At 39.2% G+C, this 19,488-nt stretch overlaps 3 protein-coding genes across 4 annotated transcripts in view; 1 reads left to right on the top strand and 2 right to left on the bottom strand.

Annotated features, from left to right (window-relative positions):
- cep290 (centrosomal protein 290) overlaps positions 1–3,740 on the top strand; it is an 84,660-nt gene extending 80,920 nt beyond the window's left edge. The window contains 4 exon segments of the mRNA XM_079684574.1: positions 950–1,091; positions 1,217–1,290; positions 1,963–2,057; positions 2,801–3,740. Coding sequence (XP_079540700.1) covers positions 950–1,091; positions 1,217–1,290; positions 1,963–2,057; positions 2,801–3,045 — 556 coding nt within the window. The 3' untranslated portion in view covers positions 3,046–3,740.
- A 35-nt stretch (positions 3,741–3,775) lies between these two features.
- Positions 3,776–11,685, bottom strand: rlig1 (RNA 5'-phosphate and 3'-OH ligase 1). 2 transcript variants are annotated; one of them, XM_079681657.1, is made up of 7 exons: positions 11,407–11,685; positions 10,706–10,820; positions 9,996–10,091; positions 9,099–9,215; positions 8,288–8,488; positions 5,996–6,165; positions 3,776–4,120 (listed from the first exon to the last, which is right to left on the bottom strand). In XM_079681657.1, the coding sequence occupies exons 1-7, from the start codon at positions 11,494–11,496 to the stop codon at positions 3,941–3,943; spliced, it is 969 nt and encodes a 322-aa protein (XP_079537783.1). In that variant the 5' UTR covers positions 11,497–11,685; the 3' UTR covers positions 3,776–3,940. The 2 variants fall into 2 exon arrangements, with proteins under 2 accessions (XP_079537783.1, XP_079537782.1); XM_079681656.1 differs by having other exon boundaries at positions 3,784–4,120; positions 10,706–10,823; positions 11,407–11,682.
- A 7,074-nt stretch (positions 11,686–18,759) lies between these two features.
- The window catches only part of eif4g2b (eukaryotic translation initiation factor 4, gamma 2b), a gene marked incomplete at both ends in the record, with an annotated part of 9,237 nt that continues 8,508 nt past the window's right edge, over positions 18,760–19,488 (bottom strand). The window contains one exon of the mRNA XM_079684575.1: positions 18,760–18,885. Within this exon, the coding sequence (XP_079540701.1) occupies positions 18,760–18,885 (126 nt within the window). The remainder of the gene's footprint in view (positions 18,886–19,488) is intronic.

The following is a 19,488-nucleotide window of genomic DNA, read 5'->3' on the forward strand; positions in this document are numbered from 1 at the left end:
CTCTTCTTCATGTCTCTTCTACATCAACATGTGTCCCCTCTTCTCCATGTCTCTTCTACATCAACATGTGTCCCCTCTTCTTCATGTCTCTTCTACATCAACATGTGTCCCCTCTGTGGAAAGAGACTCTGAAAGTTTCAGGAACAAAGATTCTCTCTCTTTTTGTCCTGATCCATTTCTATAAAAACCTGAAAATGAGCTGATCAGATTTTGGCCACTTTGTGATGTCATAACGATGTTTTGTCTTGAGTAACCATTAGCCAATCAGCAACCAAGGTAACCCCCCCTCCCCGTATCACCTGAATCTCCTCCTAGAGCACCATTGAGTTCTTTGTAACCAAATCTCTCTCAGAGGGGCGTGGGGAGGGGCTCCTTATTTTCATCTAAAGTAACAGACAGAGAATCAGCACTTTGGAAACAGGGCTGAAACAGAGGGGATTATGGGTAATGCTGCAATGATCTGTTAGGTGTTTGGAGCAAAACACTTCAGAGACAGGTTCTGTATTTATCTGAGACCTGTAATATATTGATGAAAAACAGTATCATAGGGGACCTTTAATACTATCTATTAGTCTTATCTTAGGCGCTGTGGTTGGACAGTTAAATCTGCAGCAGTAGAGATAGAAACTATTCATTCCAGTCTCTATTAACGCCTTCCTACTCAGGCTTTTCACATATCTCTCTCATTTAATTGAACCTTATTGTCACTGTCACTACAAAGTGTTCCTACCTAATTTCCTATTAAGTGACATTATCCTTGTTTTTATGTCTATTTAGTTGTTTTTAAAACACTTCTCGCTGCGTTTCTTGTATGAAGGTTGCCGTACATGTTACTGTTATTTATTATTATAGGCTTAGGGATTCAAAACCTTGACATTATGTTGAAGCTGCAGGCCTTAAGGACAGTCTACTCAGTGTGATCTATGGCTTCTTTCACTTGTATCCGCAGAATGTTTGAGAACAAGATGAAGGAGCTGGAGAAGGATCTTTCCCAGAAGACCTCCAGCCTTTCTGAAGTGAAACAACAGCTGAAGGAGACGAAGGAGCGTGAGGAGAACGCGCAGATAAACATCCGGAAACTGGAAGACCAGGTACAGGCTAGATCATTAATGTACATATTAACAGCAGTGAGTGAAGGGCTTCCATTTTTAGATTTGTCATTTGGCCTCAAGCTTGTGTCGAATATGGAATAAAGTGTAATATACATTTTCCTTAGGTTGACATGTTGAAAAGGTTCCCTTCAGCCGGAAAGACAGAAGGCGGATTTACCAAGGAGCTCCAGAAAAATAGGTTTGTTAAAAGTGCAACGAGTCGTTAACTACACACCTGATAAAGTGATATAAGGGCGGGGGGAAATGTCAAAGGGGTATGTCAAAAGATATGAAAGAAATCATATTGTAATATGACCAAAACATAGAAAGTGTTAACACTGTCATAGAAAAGTATGTTGAAGTAGGGCTGCTCGATTATGGCAAAAATCATAATCTCGATTATTTGGGTCAATAATTGTAATTGCGATTATTAAATGCGATTATTCATTGACTTTGGAAACATCCATTTATTGGAGAAAAAAAATGTGAACAGTAGTTTTTAACAGTTGATTACCCTGAACTTTAAATATACCTCAACTGAAAAAAAAAAAAAATGTAAAAAAAAAAAAAAGTAATAATAATAATAAAGAAATAATCGTTTTATTTCGATTACGTTGTTTTCGTAATCGTTGCAAGCCATAATCGTAATCGCGATTAATTGAGCAGCCCTATGTTGAAGTTATTTGAAGATATATCATAGTATGTCGAAAAATGGGAAAAGTCGTTATGGAAGGCACTATTAATGGCAAAAATGTCATAGCATTTTTGGGTAAAGAGTAATATTATAGTATGTCGAAACATTTTGAAAAATGTGTAAAAGTATCGTTTTTTCCGTACTTTAAAACTAATATGTTGTTTTTGAAATCTAAAGATTGTTAAGCAGTGATCTGGAGAAGGAGAACACGGAGCTGAAACAGAAGCTGAACGAGTACAGTGAGAGATACGGGGAAACATCCTCTAAACTAGGTGAGACTTCAGAACACACCAATGTTCATTTAACTAAAGCTCTGTGAGATTTATTTGACCTCTCTTATTTCGGCTGTTGTTTACAATACATTTAACCCTCCTATTGTCTTCATTTCCCCCCCCCCCCTCCCCTTACTTTGGTGTAAGTTTTACCGCTCCTGTTTTAACTGCTATTACATTAACACAAAAACCATTAATCATCACCACATTTCATTTAACACCCTTTCAAACTGTAAATATTATATCAGACTACTGGTATACATGAAACACTGCAGTAAATATACAAAGAATAGACACTGAACATGTATTGGTGTGCCAGGTGTGATCCATGTGGGGGGATGGGCACATAAGAGCGGGAGATGTGTCAAATTGTTGTGTGTGCGTGCGTGCGTTCGTGCGTGACACCGGGAACACCATGGGTGTTACAAAGTTGACTAAATCATCCAAAATGCAATGAAAGTGGTGATCAGCAATTGTATATGTTCAAATGTCTACTGTGAAGGATATCATGAAGCCTTAATGCAATCGAATGTAAAATAAAAAAGTTATGATTGAACATGTGCAAGTTTTAGCCAACTGTTTTTATTTGTCAGACAGTTTATATATTGTAAGAAATGGTCAGTAAAACGGTTTTGTAGGTGTTTAATGAAACGGCACATTATGAGCCCTTCGTCCAAAGTGAGCCAGGATGTCACATGTAATAATAAACAACAATAACAACTCCTCTCTCGTTGTTTCCTCAGACAACGGTGCGCTCAAACAGCTCCTTCACGTCGCCCAGACGGAGAAAACACAACTCCAGACGGAGGTTAAGAAGCTGAAGGAAGAGCTGGAGAACTTTGACCCGTCGTTCTTCGAAGAGATCGAGGACTTGAAGTACAACTACAACTCCGAGGTGACGAAGAACATCCTGCTGGAGGAGCAGCTGAGGAAAGTGTGTGAGAAGTTCGGAGTGGAGGTGGAGCTGCCCGTCGTCTCCGTCAGTTAACTCGGGGTACTGTGCCTTTAAATCTCTGTTTAAACTGCACATGAAGTACTGTTATGGTTATCAGTCTTCAACACTTTACAGGTTATTCATTTAGATCTTGAGGGCTGAAGACATACTTTAGTAAAGACATACGTTTGATCAGTGGAGAATCAGCAGCAGGAAGTTCAGGGATGATTAACCATTAATGTTATGTTTGTTTCACCCTTAAGTTTTTGTTTTTATTCAAGCGTCATTAACACTTGACCATATCTTTTTGATTAGCATGTTTGCCTGGAATAACTTATGTTCTTAGCAACGGGACATTTTTACATTGTGGACTCATTTTTGCAGCGTAAAACATAGTAAGTGGGTTAGGGTTAGTTAGAAAAGTAAAAAAAAGTCTTTAGACATTTCTCCAGATAGATATTGACTTTCGGCACTATGTCGATGTCCAGCCCTAAAGATTTCTCAAGACGAGACACATTTAAATAGCGCTTTCCACTTAATTATGAATAAAATCAGTGAACAGTTACGTAGCATCTCAGGTTTTCATGAGGCAGCTATTTCTCTAACACACAGTTCTTGGTTTGTTGATGTATGTAGTATATTTATTTCTTTATATTTGTACAGTTTGGTATATTGTTCTTCTGTATATTTTTCAATAACGCAGATTTTATACTTACCAGACTATTGAATAAAAACCAGTTACACGTAAATATTTACATACTCGTCGTTTATTCTTCACTTTGCTATGAAAGATACAATATTTACAGATAATTATTGGAACATTTGGTCAAGCCGTTTTTTAATTTAAGCTGTTTCTGAAAGCGAATGGAATTACCAGCGACATCATCGAGCTGCTTTCGTCGATGGTCACAGTCGAAGCTCGGGGGAAAAGGAGCGTTTTAGTCCTTGTCTACGAGTCAAAGTGGACGTCCTGCAGTCGGCTGAATCGCTGTCCGTTGAGTCTGCAGAACGATGAGAACAGGTCCTTCCTGTCGGTGTTTTCCCCCCCGACCACGCGCACGACCACCGGCCGCTCCCCGAGGCTCGCCCCCCCGTCCGGCCAGCGCAGACCCAGGTGGTGACGGTGCACCTGCAGATCAACAGATAACATTTAAAGGCCTTCAACGGGATTACAGGTAGTTAAAACATTATATTAGATGTTAAATAGCTGATGGTATTATCAAAAAAATATATATTATAGAATGTGAAATTAAGAATCCTGGTATTATATTTCCAAAACATATTTAAAAATATTGTTTCTCAAAAATAAAACAGTCATAGGATGTCAAACCATGTAAAAAAGTCTTAGTGGTATTACAGAGAAATATGAATTGAAGTCATACAGTAGTATAGTGTATTCTTTTAATATCTTGGCTTTTTAAATGCCATTTTGCCGCTGGTTTTAATTGATATATTCAGGCTTATTATTTTTAGGGTTAAAGTCCCCCCGTACTGTAAGTAGTTAAAGTCATTATTGGGGTTAAAGTCCCCTACAGTACGTGTGCCGTTTTGGTTTCAAGAACCTGGTTCACGGAGGACACCAAAGAAAAGTCCTAGAAAGACAAGGTAAACTTAACTATGTGCATTTAAAAATAAAAAAGAGGAATAGTTTGGGGGAAAACCAAAAGGTACCATGGGGTCAGATTATAATTTTCCAAAGGGGGGTTCGTTTAGCATGAAACACTTGAGATAATGGATAAGTTAAAAAAGAAAGTGAGGTCATAGAAAACTATTTCTGCTAAAAAGTGAGCAATGATTGAGAGTCAGAGCTAAACATTTCAGATGTGTTTCTCTCACACTGCACTGTGACTTTAATTAATCTACCTTTGGTATTCATGTTTTATCTTTGCTTTTAAATTTGTGTTTTTAAATACCATTTCATAATATGTTTCTTAATGCCCTTAATGTCTTTCATTTGAATTGCCTTGTGTTAAAATGTATAAATAAACTTGCCTTGCCTATAGAAACATTCATAAAGGTCAGTATATGTGAAAAAAAGAATCATATTATAATATATCAAAACAAGTAGAAAAAAATTCAAAATAGATGTCAATAAAAGTCAAAAAATGAAAAAAAGAAAAGTCTTAGCATAGCATGTCCAAAAAAGTTGGAAAATGTTTGTATGTCGAAACGTTTTTTTCTTTTTTTAAGTTATAGTGTATGTTAAAAAATGTGAGAAACGTCCTAGTATAGGAAGTCAGTATATGTTGGAAAAAGTACAAAAAGAAAGTCATAGTATGTCAAATAATTAGAAACTTAAAGTCATAGTAACATGTCGAAAAAAGTCATGGTATAGTAAGTCGACATTTTGAAAAAGATCAATGTTATAGTATGTAGAAAAACCATGAAAGAAAGTCTTAGTGTAGTAAAAAAAAAATAAGAAAGTGAAGTATAGTATTTTGGAAAATGTGAAACACTAGTATTTTTTACAATTACGTTTTGAAGCTTTAACTGAAGTATCAGATGTTCTCCCACCATGCTGCTCTCAGTGTGTGTTAAAGGGGACCTATCACGCAAAATGCACTTTATGATGTCTTTTTCTACATCACTATGTGTCCCCGGTGTGTCGGGGAACTCACGCAGCGTCAGAAAATAAAACCCTCTCTTTTCCTCCATACCCAAATCTCTAAAAACGGGGGAACAACGGAGCTGATCCAGATTTGCGTCCGATATGACGTCATATCTGAAATGTGGACCCACGGCCCTATCAGAAACAATGCCCGACTGTTTTGGACGTAATATGGTCGGTGTTTACATTAGCATTGCTAACACTTAGAGCTAACCTGTACTGGAGAGCATGTGTGTGAAGAAGCAGGAAGTAAAAAGGAACAGGAAGTGAAATAGAGGGGTAGAACGGGCGATCTTCATAGACATGTTTTTCATATATCTGAGACCTATGCTATTGCCTGAAAATAGCTTTGATAGGTGACCTTTAAGTGATCTCACACTGAGAGTATCTTCTCACCTTGATGAGCGTGCCGTCGCTGCAGTGCCACACGAGGCCCTCCACCCGGCCCCCCGGACCCTCCCTCAGCCACGAGCTGATCTGATGGAAGTCCACCGTGGGGGGGTTTCTGACCCCGAAGCTCCCGTGAGACACCAGGAGGTGCAGAGGCTGCTTCTTACTGCCCAGACCTGAGGACACACAGCGGGGTTAATGAGAGACAATGCAATAATGTCTTCATATAGTACAAATGTCTCCGTTAAACATTAATTGTATTACATTAAACTAAGTATGATATGCATGTGATGAGGAGGATGCCTTTCTTTCACATACTATACAATGGATTTTATTGTTAAATATTCAACTATGGAATTGACTTTTTTTGTGAAATACTTTGATGTGACTTTTTTATTACTAAATTCAACACAGTAAGAAGGAAAAAAGTCTTCACATAATATGAAATGTGGCATTGAAACAGGGACATAGTTGTAGGGACTCAATTATCAAAGCTTAATCTTAAGAAATATCTAAAATAAAGGTTAATATTTGTCCTTCAAGGAAAATAGGCTTGACTGTATGTCGAAAAAGGTAACAGGTAAAGTTACGAAAAAATCAGTATTCAAAACGTGGCATCGAGAACATAGTTCCACTGTTATGCTGATGACACACAGCTACCTCTCAACAAAATCAATTTCTCCAACCACACAAAACAATTTTCTAAAACTTAACTGTGACAAATCTGAACTTATAATCATTGGCCCAAAGTCACTTACCCGCTCAACCCAAGATGTTTCTCTTACCATCGATGGCTCCATTGTCAACCCCTCCACTCACATCCGTAACCTTGGCATCCTCCTCGACCCCACCCTCACTTTCCTCCCTCACGTCAACCAGGTCACAAAAAATGCATTCTTCCATTTAAAGAACATCGCCCGCATCAGACCCTCCCTCTCATTGACCGCTGCTGAAACTCTGACTGGATTACGGCCCGTCCACACTACAGCTTCAAAAAAAGCTTGCCGGTGGGCGTGTCTGAAGCTCGACCAACAACCAATCACATGAATCTCCCGCCCCTGACACACAAGCAGCGGTTTGATTGGCTAGAGCTTGTACTGGTATATGATTTGATTGGCTGACGCTTCCACCGAAAGCTTCAGAAGCTTCAAAAGTTGAACAATGTTCAACTGAAACGCCAGGAAAGCTCCGCTCTGCTACCCAGAGTTCGGCGAAAAGCGAGGCAACGTGACGTCACCCCATTCAAAGTGAATGGGGTGACGCGTTGGAAACCGTTTTTGAAGCTGTAGTGTGGACGGGCCATTACTGCAACAGCATACTTTTTGGATCGCCTGCATTCACACTAAAAAAAAACTTCCAATATGTCCAAAACTCAGCTGCCCGCTTGCTCACCTCCACCCGACGCTCCGACCACATCACCCCTATTCTCTATGACCTCCACTGGCTCCCCATCAAACACCGCATTGACTTTCAAATCTTACTTTTCACTTTCAAAGCCCTCAACAACCTTGCCCCCCCCCTACCTCTGTGACCTCATCCAACGACACACCCCCAACCCGTCGCCTCAGGTCTGCTGACGCTAACCTACTGCAGCCAATCAGGACAAAGCTCCGGACCTGGGGTAACAGGGCCTTCGCAGCCTCCCCCACACTCTGGAACTCCCTCCCCAGCCACGTCAGATCCGCCATCACTCTCACATCATTCAAACAATCCCTCAAAACTCACCTTTTCACTCTTGCCTTCAACTCCTAATCAACTAACCCCTTATTCCACTTAGCTTAGCACTTTCTACTTTTGTTGTTATTTTGTTTTACTTGCTTGTAAGCGCTTTGAGCACCAGAAAAAGCGCTTTATAAATGTAGGGACTCAATTATCAAAGCCTAATCTTAAAAAATATATAAAATAAAGGTTACGGTTTTCCTTTGAGCACAATAGACTTGGGACAGGTTCGCTTTAAATAGGATAGATATTTAAGGTATGCCGCCCTGAACACACAGCTTTGGAATATGGGAGATTCTACAGTAAATGATCAAGCATCGATTTGAGACGCCTTTTCAAAACCCAACATTACCCGGGAAATATAATCATTTTAAAACACTAAAGAATGTCAGGAAAGGTGGAGAAATAGCTTAAGGCGCGTTCACACCGAAGTACTTTTCCCACTTTAGTTCCGAAATGTCCGAAGTTGTTTTGAAAAGTCTTTTTTTTTTTTAAATTAACAAACACGATTTGGCGTTTAAACAACCACCACTTGCACTTGCTCAGAAATGTCCGACAAACATAATCAAATGTGTTCACCATAAGGGTTCCCGTTGACGTTTGTTCCGATGAGTTCCAGAGTTCGCTCCATCAGGTCGACCAGCGGCACGGCAGAGACTTCCAGCTCCTCTTCATCTTCATCACCGCCAGGCCTCAGAACCAGAACCGCCCCCCCCTCAGGGTCCAGCACCGAGCCGTGCCAGCAGTACTGCTTGTTGTCTTTCTGCACCGGGACCCAGCCTGAACACAAGGGCCAGGTTAGAGCTGCACCATATAGAGCTACGATAATGATGGGAGTTTTTAGGAACATCTCTACACCCTGTATTTCTGTATGAGCTACACTCGGTTATAAAACTCTCCCTGAAGTAAAGCTGTATTTACTCTGCCAATGGTACCATGAATTCTAGTTAAACAGATGCTACTATGGTCCATATATTAATAAGCAGCGTACACTGTTGTGGTAAGCAGGGTGAGGTCATTGTGTTTTATGAAAATCAAACACAGCTGTTGAATTATGCTAGCTAATTGGGATTCAATCTTCCATGAAGTTAAAATGATGTGGCCTGAAATACCACATTTGGAAACGAAAAAGGGATGATATAAATCCAAACACATGTACCTAGCACTTGCAATTTGGACTTTTAATAGTTTAGAGTTTAAAGGTGATTTTTCCATTACTTGGTGAGTAATGTGCGGCTGTGGCTCAGTGGTTAGTGTGCTGGACTTTGAATCAGGGGGTACCAAGTTCGAGTCTAACTGCAGTCAGCGTGTCCCTGAGACACTTCACCCCAAATTGCTCCTGTGGGGATTGTCCACAGTTTTGAGTATGACATGTAATGGTCGTCAGTACCTGGAATGTGTCCGTGTTCGTCGGGGACCGGATGTCCGTTGAGATGTTGGACTCTGAGAGCCGGGATCCACGCCTCCGGAACAATTTTAAAATCGTCCTCGACGTCCCACGAGAAACCTGGAAAACAACCAAACAAAACGGGTTTAATCTCCTTTTCGGAACCGTCCACAGAGAATGTACTAAAGTATTGAAGAAAGACTTGGTGCACCAATTAGATCTGACTTTTTGATGGCAAACTATACTATTACTCATTCATAATATTGCAAAAGTATTCTATAGTTTTACTTTTTATTTATTATGTGAGTTATTATGTGTTAATAGCACGAAATAATATGACGTTTTTTTACATTTAATAGCATACTGTACTATGACTTTTTAAAGAGTTTTACTCCATATATTTAATTTTGTCTGTGTTTAAATAACAGAAATATAATGTGCCATTTATTTTAGACAAACAGCAAACCGTATTATGATTTACAAACACTAATGAAATACTATACATATGAACTCTATTTACTATTATATTTGTTCTTTGTATGTAACAAAGTGCTTCTCAAAGTGTGGTCCGCGGCCCACTAGTGGTCCGTGAGTATATTGGTAAAATGTCACATTTGAAATAAATAAATACGTTTAAGTTTTCCACACTCTCACGGGAATATCTCCTCAATGGAGCGAGCTTAAGTTTCACTTTTGGTTGCATGATATAGCCCAGCGCAACACCTTCGTCACACATGTTGCCACTTGTTTGAACCATTTTCAGGCGATTTGTAATCTGTTCTAGAAAACTATACGTTTTGGGATATTTGTGGAGTTAGGTGGTCCGCGAGTGTTTTTTTATTGGTTAAGTGGTCCTTGGTAGGAAAAAGTTTGAGAAACACTGATGTAACAGATGATCACCTTTACAGCTGCGGTGTTGGTGCTGGTGTTTCTTGAACCTCTTCTCCGCCTGTTTGTTGGGCTTCCTGTCGAGGCGAGCCCACAGGTGAGGATGCCCTGCAGGGAAAACAGGAAACGGTCACTTTGAGTCCTCTCTACTGCGGAAAAAATAACAAAACTAACCGAAAAAGTTACTTCTAGAGGAAGGATTGTTTCTTTTTTTAAGACAAATGGAGTACTTAGATAATTGCTAGTATGCTAGTTTTTTTAATCAACAACATATCACAATATGAAGCAGTAAAGGCAACACAACCTCAAACGTATATATTCTCTTTATTTTTAACAACGAAAACGGCAAACTGCAAGGAGGGCTGGGCGATATAAAGAAACACAAATAGTAAAAGATGTTTACCAAATATTTTAATAAAGATATTGCAAAGTCCCTTTGGTGCTTTTACTAAATATTGAAACGATGATATAAGGACTAAGTGGGTAGAATAAAATAATATAAAATCTAGAAAATGATATTACTTTTCTACAGTGCACCAGGGAAAGACAGCACTTACAGCACTTACAACATTACAAGAACCAAAATATACGATAATATCAAGTCTCATGTCACAGTAGATATAGTAGTATTATTATTATTATTATTATATATTTCCCAGCCCAAACACAACGCTCACTCCTTCTCCAGAGGGCTTCAATGTGATTATTGTGGAGATGCTCACCGTTATAAAGTGTAACGTAGCAGCAGGTGCCGTCGATCTTCTCCGTGGTGATGGCACCGTGGATGTCGGCCTCCAGAGCCACGGGGTTCAGGGTCTCTGTGGCGACTACCTGGAACTGCTGAAGAGACAGGGGTTCAGTTAATTCAGAGGAAAAATATAAAAACTACAATGTTAGTGTAACTACAATTCCATTTACAAAATCATATTTTGGTTCATTTCATATAGATCTATCTGAGAAAAATAGCAGTTCCTAATTTCCAAGTATTCTTTCCATATCCTGTTCATGACTAATTGACTAATTCAAATCTCAGCAGCATTATATTATCACACTAGACACATAAAACACATGTGTTGTTGTGTTTTAGTCCACCTATTATTATATATGACTATTTTAATTTAATCTGCATTTTTCAATCTCTAATTTATTTGTAATAGCTTGAATGTCATGTGACCCAGTGACTCCAAAGCATTGTATTGCATTACACTGGGCAAGTACACCACTGTAAGTCAATGGTAATCACTCCTGCATCACTGAGGAGAGGAGGAAATGCGTCTAAGTTCAAACATAAGCGTACTGTCTACTAAAAAAAAACTACCTGCTTTTTCTTTATTTTTCTTTAATAAGAAATGCATACACGTCCACCCTTTGTTTTTACTTTATCAGCTGCAGTCTCTAGATGTTTCTGGGTGTCTGCATTCACCTGACAGTCGCGTTTTCTGGACGGTTCCTCCTTCACCTCCGTGAGGAACACGCACGGGATCTTGTGCTGCACGGAGCCCAGACAACGCATCTTCCTCAGGGGTTATTCTATATTTAATATCCACCTGGTGCTGTTTATATCTGTTCCCACGGTGTGATGAATCTAGCATGGATTTTGATTAAACAGTTCTGGTCACGTGACGCGTTCTTCTTCTACGCTTCATTTTGCGGTTTTTATTCGACGCTTTTGGTGCATTATCACCACCTGGTGGACAAAGGAGAGTGGAGGATAGTAGACAGACGGACAGACGGACAGACATGTATTAATCCCTGTGAGGAAATGCAGGAGTTTAAAGCAGCAACAGACTCTCGGCATGTTCCATTGTTGTTGTTTTGGGTATCAAATAATGAATTAACAGCAAATGTAAACATGTTTTTTTTACATATTTGGGTCATTCCTAGCATTCGGTTCCATTTCAGCTAGGGTATTAAACAGCGACGTGCAGTCAGGGGAGGCAGGGGAGGCAGAGCCTCACCTGTCATACTCCAGTCCAATGTAACGGAAAAACAACTAAAGAAAAACTAAATAGTAATAATAATAATAAAATGTCTCCACAGATCTGTGTTGTAAGTGTGATTTATGTAGGATTCCAATCGCTTTTTATAGTCAAAATCAGCAAATTTGCCGAGCTCCGCTACAACTACGGGTAGCGATGAGAAGTGAGGCAGGGACGAGCTCTGCCTCTCGTAAGCCCACAGCAGCGCCGTATAGACTTCTATCTATATGGCGCTGGCCCACAGTAACTTGCTGGAGCGCGGGCACTAATTTAGCGCGGGCACTTATTTTGTGAGCGCGCTCAAGCCTGTTTACTGTGGGGTAAGGTGAGGCACTCACCTTAAAGCGGGCCCTAAGCGCATGCCTGTTACCATCTCACTGTATGTCACCAATGTAATGTTTGTAGATCCCTTTATTAAATGTATCCTCGCCATCCATATTCTCTAAATAACTTATTTCACGTATATATGATATTTAGGCTCGCTGGTCTCATCATATAACGGCAATGAAAAAAGCACCAGGGGAGGCAGCCATGACCTCTGCCACACTGAAGTCTGCACGTGAGCCCACAGGTTCTTGTTACTACGCAGAGACGGTAGACACAAACAACAAGTTAGACTTTTCAAACTACAGGAAGATAAGGACCACTTTTACAAAAAAGTAATAGAGATTGTTGTCCAGAAGGAGAGCATGGACTTCATCTTCAAGTCAAGGTAAGACCACAATTGTAATGAAAATGGGATCTTACTAAGAAAGAACAATCCAATATTTAGATTTTGGGTATCCTTTTGGTGAACGGTCTGTTTAAAATGAATATGAAAATATAATATTTGTAAATCTGACTCTGAAAGAGTCAGTGCCTCACCAGCCACGAACCTCACCGCACGTCACTGGTATTCAAAAATAAAAAACATAATTTTCCATGTTTTTTTTTTATTTAATCTGAATGATGGCTTGTTAAAGTATAAGAAAAATATTTTGGTCAAGCTCAGGATATTATGCTTACATTTTTTTTTGTTACCATCCCCAGTTACTGTGTGTGCACCCTGTTACTGTGAAAAATAGTAACAGGGTGGACGGTAACAGGGTGGACATTTTATGCTAAACTTGGCTATTGCTACATGTGTGATGATAATCAAGCTAGCACTTGGTGACAACAGAAACATATATTTGATAGTTATATTCACCATATTTTCTAAATGTAAAACAAATGATCAGTTCCTCAAAAAATTAGCATAACAGGGTGGACATTTGATGCTTTACCGCAATAGTTAAGTTATTTAAAACATTAGAAAAACGTGTCCAGAGGGATTCAAATCAGAGTAACAGGGGGACATTCAAACAGGGGACACACACTTTATTTTCAATACAAATGAATTAATAACAACAATTTCAATTTGGTAAGGAATATTAGCAAAAGGGTCATACAACACTCACAAAAATGTAGAATTTGTTTGTATTTCTTTGATTTCTTTTTGTATATCTGTTACAGAAGTTGAGCAAACATGATTGGGGACACAGCAATTTGGCCTACTTGTGCTAAAATTAGAGTAATTATTTAGAATTTTTAATATCCTGGCTAAATAACATTGTTGTTTTATGGTAGAGGGTATAAACATTTAAAACCAAGCTTTTAAAAAATAAGCATTAGACCTTTTAAATACAAAATATATGATATAATGTGGTGCAGGGACCTAAATGGCACCGAATGCTAGGAATGACCCACTTGTTGTTGTTATGTAGTGTAGTTCCATTTCCACATATTTACTTATGTTTTTTGAGTGTACACATTTTAATTCTAATTTATGTTTCTTTTTAATTTTACGTTATTCTACAATTGAGCATCCGTCAAAAAAAAAAAAAAAATCCCCTTGCGATAAATGGATTTTTCTGGATTTGAATCTGATTGCTTTACATTGCTTTATACAACTGGTGCCTTTTCAGCCAAAAACGGACAAATAAATATACTTAAAACAGATGGTTTTTAAAGGTTTGAAGTGTTTCTGGGTCAGAGAACATCGATCTATGTCCTCTGAGAGTTTACATGGACGTCATTACCTGTCTTCTGTTACCCTGTTGTTCTGCAGCGTCTCTGCTGCACCTCATTGTTGTCAGGCCTAAAGGAAGAGTTTTCAAGCCTCTTCCTGTTTGCTTCAGACGGATACAGACGGAGGACAGCGTGTTGCATGGCACACATCGGAGGAGAAAACACAAACTACACGCCATCCTCTTTGATCTGTCTGCATGTTCTGAGGTGGTGACACCATCAGAGATCAAACCTCAAACCCTGACAGACCTGGGATCAGTCACTTCACACGCTGAGATCACCTGTACCCTCTCAGCTCCTACTTCCTAGAGTTCAAGGGTCAAAAAGAGCTCTGTAGCCCTTCATTTTTAGATAGATAGATAGGTGGATAGATGGATGGATAGATGGATGGATAGATGGATGGATGGATGGATAGATGGATGGATGGATAGATGGATAGATTGATACAATGTTACACGTATTTTATTTTATAAATATTGCTTATTTATTTAATATCCCTGAATGTGAACTTCTGTACATATTTTTGTAATTGTATTTTTAATACTATTCCTGCCTTTTTATCTAATAGTGTGTTATTTTCAATTTTTCGTCTCAATCTAAACTGCTGTAACAATGTAAATGTCACTGTACCGGACTTGGATGGAAAAAACCATCCATAAGTGTTTGTAAATCGTCCAATTTAAAAAAAAAATAATAATAATGTTCTATCCTCAGCCTGAAGTGGTCATTTGCATTATTAACACACATTTATAAAAATTTGAATTAATTAGGAAATAAATGATTGATTATTTTTAATTTGTGTAGTTATATAAGCTGCCTAGAGCTGGTGTCATACAGATCATACATTTATGTATCATTTCAATTTTATATCGCTGCAAAAGCTTCTCCTTTAAACAGCTATTTATTCAGGTTTCTGGACAATCGTTTATTTACGAGAGTACATTTGAAGGCATCGTGATGGTGATGACGTACAAGCACCTCCAAAGCAACACATTAAATAAACTAAAATATCAAACCAACATTGATTGGTACAAAAACGAGAAAAAGATTTGGATGAACATCTGGGTCATTTACTTTTAAGAAAAGGTATATCTGTCAAATGTAATTACCTACAAATTGATGGATATTTGAGACATTTGTGTGATATCAAGGAGCCTTGATGTCAAAATATTTGACACTGAAATCAAACGTCTTCATTCTCATCTCAATTCTCTCTTAATGCTCTACATCAGTGGTTCTCAACTGGTCAGGCCTCGGGACCCACTTTTCGCTTTGTCAATAAATCGCAACGCAACATTTGGAACCACAATCTATTCAACAAAAAATCGTGCTGTAATATATACGCTTTTCAGCCTACATTATTAATGAAAGTGAAGTAGAGTGCATATATCCCCTCACAGAACTAAAGTATGCTTTAAAAAAAGGTTTAATGAGATGATGGAATCAAAAGGCACCCATGCTGAAACCCCAACCCCAGCAGGGGGTCTGGGGGGATTCTCCCCAAAGAGATTTTTAGAAATACTAACATATAAACTACGCATTCTGGTACACTCTGAGAAGAAAATAAATAAATCTATTACTACCCGACATATTAATAATATTTTATAGCTTTGTTTGTTTTTCACTTTGTTCTGACAGCTTGCTGCTCCACACAGAGAGAAGAGCAAAGAGGAGATAGTCTGTGTGAATTAGTTTAAATTGTCGGTAAGGGTCGACATCAGCAAAGATGTTTTATTGAGAAGATGATCACTACAACAGAAGTTTTCAAAACCATTTATGGTCTCCGGTACTTCCAGTCCAACACCTACTGCATGTACAGCGTTAGAAAATCGGGCCTTCAAAATAAAAGTTTGACTTTTTCCCCAAAAAAGAAAAAAAATACATTTCAATTGTCTTCTTTCAAAAAAAAATCTTCACTCACACATCCGCGACCCAATCGAAACGGGTCCGCGACCCTCTTTTGGGTCGCAACCCACCAGTTGATAACCACTGCTCTACAACATTATATCCCAGGATGTCATAACTTTAAAGCCTGCATGCTTCTGTAATCTGTGTTCAGGAAACCTGAGCGTGGTTAGCGTGTCAGAAGCCTGTTAGCATGGAGCGTAATCTCCTCTGCTGTATTTACAGTCGCATGCTGACAGCGAGGATGCTTCATGGTACAGTGGAGCAGGAGTTCAGCATGCCTCCATGACTGAGTGTGAATAATGGAGCTTCCTCTCAGCTTCAGGCTGCAAACACAGAGGGGCCCTGGTCAGGGTTAGCATCCTGAGTCGTTACGCGAGGATAAAGCATGATTTAGTGATGCAAGTGTGACCATTTATTTCATGCAAAAAGAAGGTCATCCTCTGGGACAAAAACAGATAGGCCTACATTTCATGGAAAATGTTCTGAGGTCAGTGTTCCGAAGCCAATTATAGACGTTGGTTTTTTTTCAGAAAGAACTGTGAAATTATACTTTTTCTACATTTGTTCAGCTTTTTTCCCTCGTAAAACAGTTTAAAAGTATATATAATCAGTTAATGTAGCTGACTGCTGTTACTGTTAACATAGTGGAGTCTGTTTGTCATTGATGAAGCCATAATTATGATATAAGTTGTTCTATGATCGAAAGAAAAATGATGATGTAAATACACTATATACAATCACATGTATTAGTTAAAGAGGATATTCTATTTTAGGGTCATATTTTGTATGTAGTGTCTCTACATGTCTCCATGCTTTAATGTTCAACATTTCTTTATTTTTCTCATACTGCCTGTGCTGCAGCACCTCTTTTCACCATCTGTATGAAACCAGAGCCCAGTCTGCTCTGATTGGTTAGCTGGCCATCTCTTTTGTCATTGGTCAACAGCTTAGAGATGTCCTGCCCCTTAGTCTAACACGTACAATGTGTTGGAGCGCTAGCCAATAGAAGTGCAAGTGCCGTTTTTGGTTGCGTTTCCACTTGGCGTAGATCCGGCTAGCGGGTACTTTTTCACAGTTTTCTGGCTCTCCAAAATCGAGTAGTAAGCGGGCCAACAACCAGGCTGAGTCGGGCTGAGTATGCTAAACTAGAGAGAGAATCGCTGGAAAGGGGGTTACAACTACAACAAGATGAACATATTTGACCGTGATTTAATTGTAGCTACTAAACTTGAATGGAAACGCAGCAGAAAGTGAGCCTGGCCTACCAAGGCCTAACTATACCGTACTAAGCCTTGCGAGGCCCTGCAGTGGAAATGCGCCATTACATGCACAAAACATTATACAACACAAGGGAAAGGGAAATGGGGCCTCTTTAAACAAAATGTTTGTTAATGCCTTTAGAAACCCTGGTGATCTGTTGTTCGTATGAAAAGGAAGAGATAATGTGATTCATATGATCCTTCTCTGATCTGCCATCACTAATATTACGTGTTGGTCAGGTCTAGCCACAAAACTACTTTGGGAAGTTAAGGTAACAATTGTGGTCATGATTAGAAGAAACCAACGCTGAGGGGGACCCGACGGGAGCGGTGGTCCTGAAAGCCAAACGACTAAATAATGACTTGGCTCTCCTCACGTTACACACAGCAGAGCAGTCATAGTGAAGAAATGTCTCGAACACATCGCCTGTATCTTTGATCTGATCTATATCGTGATACCAATTTTGTCATAAAAGTAAAAACAAAACATCTTGTTTTTTACGGCATTCTCCAGAGTCTCATTCCCACCCAACCCCCCTTCCTTTGCCCCACATTTCTATTTACATGAGAAGACCTGAAGAACCGCTATGGAGGTCAGGACCTTTATTTCAAATGTTTTACCTCTGGGTCTGAACCAAAGTTGAGAGGCCAGACTAAACATGTGAAGATTTCAGATTAAAATGTGTTTATATTTATCGATTCAATATTTATTGCATGTGCACAATAGTTACAGCCTAGTGTTGGCAATGACACATTTCAAGTCCCATATTTACGGTGGCCAACACACTGCAACGGCCCAAAACACTTCCATTAGCAGAAACACGCTGTAGTTTCCAAAACAATAAAAACAAAACACACTTGCAAATAAAGTCACATCTTTAAAAAATTGATAACACATACGCAGCGTTCAATTAAAGTGCTGCATAAAGGAAACATTTTTGATGTGTTTTGGCCCATTTGTGTTTTTATATTTACATGTTTACAAGTATAACGAGTTTCTCCTAATGGATGTGTTTTAGGCCGTTGTAGTGCGTTTGCATGGGTCAAAAAATAAAGTACAAACAGAGACATAATGGTGAAGGTATAATGGAGGAATAAGACCAATATGTATCAAACATAATAAGACAAAGCAAAATGTAAAATTATGTACTGTACAGTAGAATAAATACCACTTTAGTAATGCATACATGTGTGGATTTTCACTAAGAAAAGAACAGTAGCCCCCATACCACAACAAAGCCTGTACCTGTGACCCATTCAGGTTGTTCCTCTCATGTTGCCTCATGATTAATAAATGATGCTCAGTTTGGTGATAGGATCCACCGCTGAACGCTTGAAACTGAGAACTTCCTTCACGCACAGTCTGAACACAAACTTCAAGCTGGAAGCATCGGGACAATTCCAGGCGAAGTGAGAAAGCTGCAGTGAACTAGCTTTTGAAATGTCACTCAGAGCCAAATCCCACACGGACCTTCAGACGGCCGGCCGGTCATCGCTAGACGACCGTCTTTCTTTCTCCATGAGCAGCAGTAACTTCAACAGAGGCAGCCGCTTCGGGAACGGGACGGGGGAAGAGGTCAAAGGTCACTCCAGATCCATCCGCAGGCCGGTGAGGGCGGTGAGGCCGGTTAGTGCCGTCAGCTCCACCGGATCCTTCCTCCAGATCAACCACCTGCAGGGAGAGCTGGTGAGGAAGAGGAAGGTGAGGAGCTGGAGACACAAAGACCCAAAGGTTTTCAAGTATTCAAGGCTTTTATTGTCATTCGTACATAAAGTAGCTACAGTTATGAAAATTACAATCTTAGGTCACAGGCTCCTCCAACACTGCAACACAATAAAACAGATACAATATTGCAAGTAAATCAAATAAAATATAATATAATAGAAATAGAGCAGAATAGTCTACAAGTAATATTGATATAAGTTGCAAACATGAATGTTATGGATGTTCTTTCAAAGGTTCAGGTGCTTTGCAGTCGAATGGCATGTGGAATACAACTTTATTTGAAGATACACGATAGCTGGTTTCACAATGAAAGTCTTAAGTCCGAGGCTGTGATGTAAATGAAGTGCTTTACATATCATCCATGTAATTTAAAATGAATCTACTTTGACTTTTGTTTCACAAGGGAGACAGAAAGTGGAATACGGCACATTTGCTTCAACAAGTGCTTTTCCAAAACAAGAAGAGTATGACTTTCCTCTTGGTATCTATCTTAGTTACCAAAAAGCGTCAATAGGCCTATAAGTTATTTGCAGAAACAATAGCTAGTAGTAGAAATGGCGGGCAGTGAAAGAACAAAATGAACTGTT

Source organism: Notothenia rossii, assembly GCF_949606895.1.
Source record: "Notothenia rossii genome assembly, chromosome: 5".
Lineage (NCBI taxonomy): Eukaryota > Metazoa > Chordata > Actinopteri > Perciformes > Nototheniidae > Notothenia > Notothenia rossii.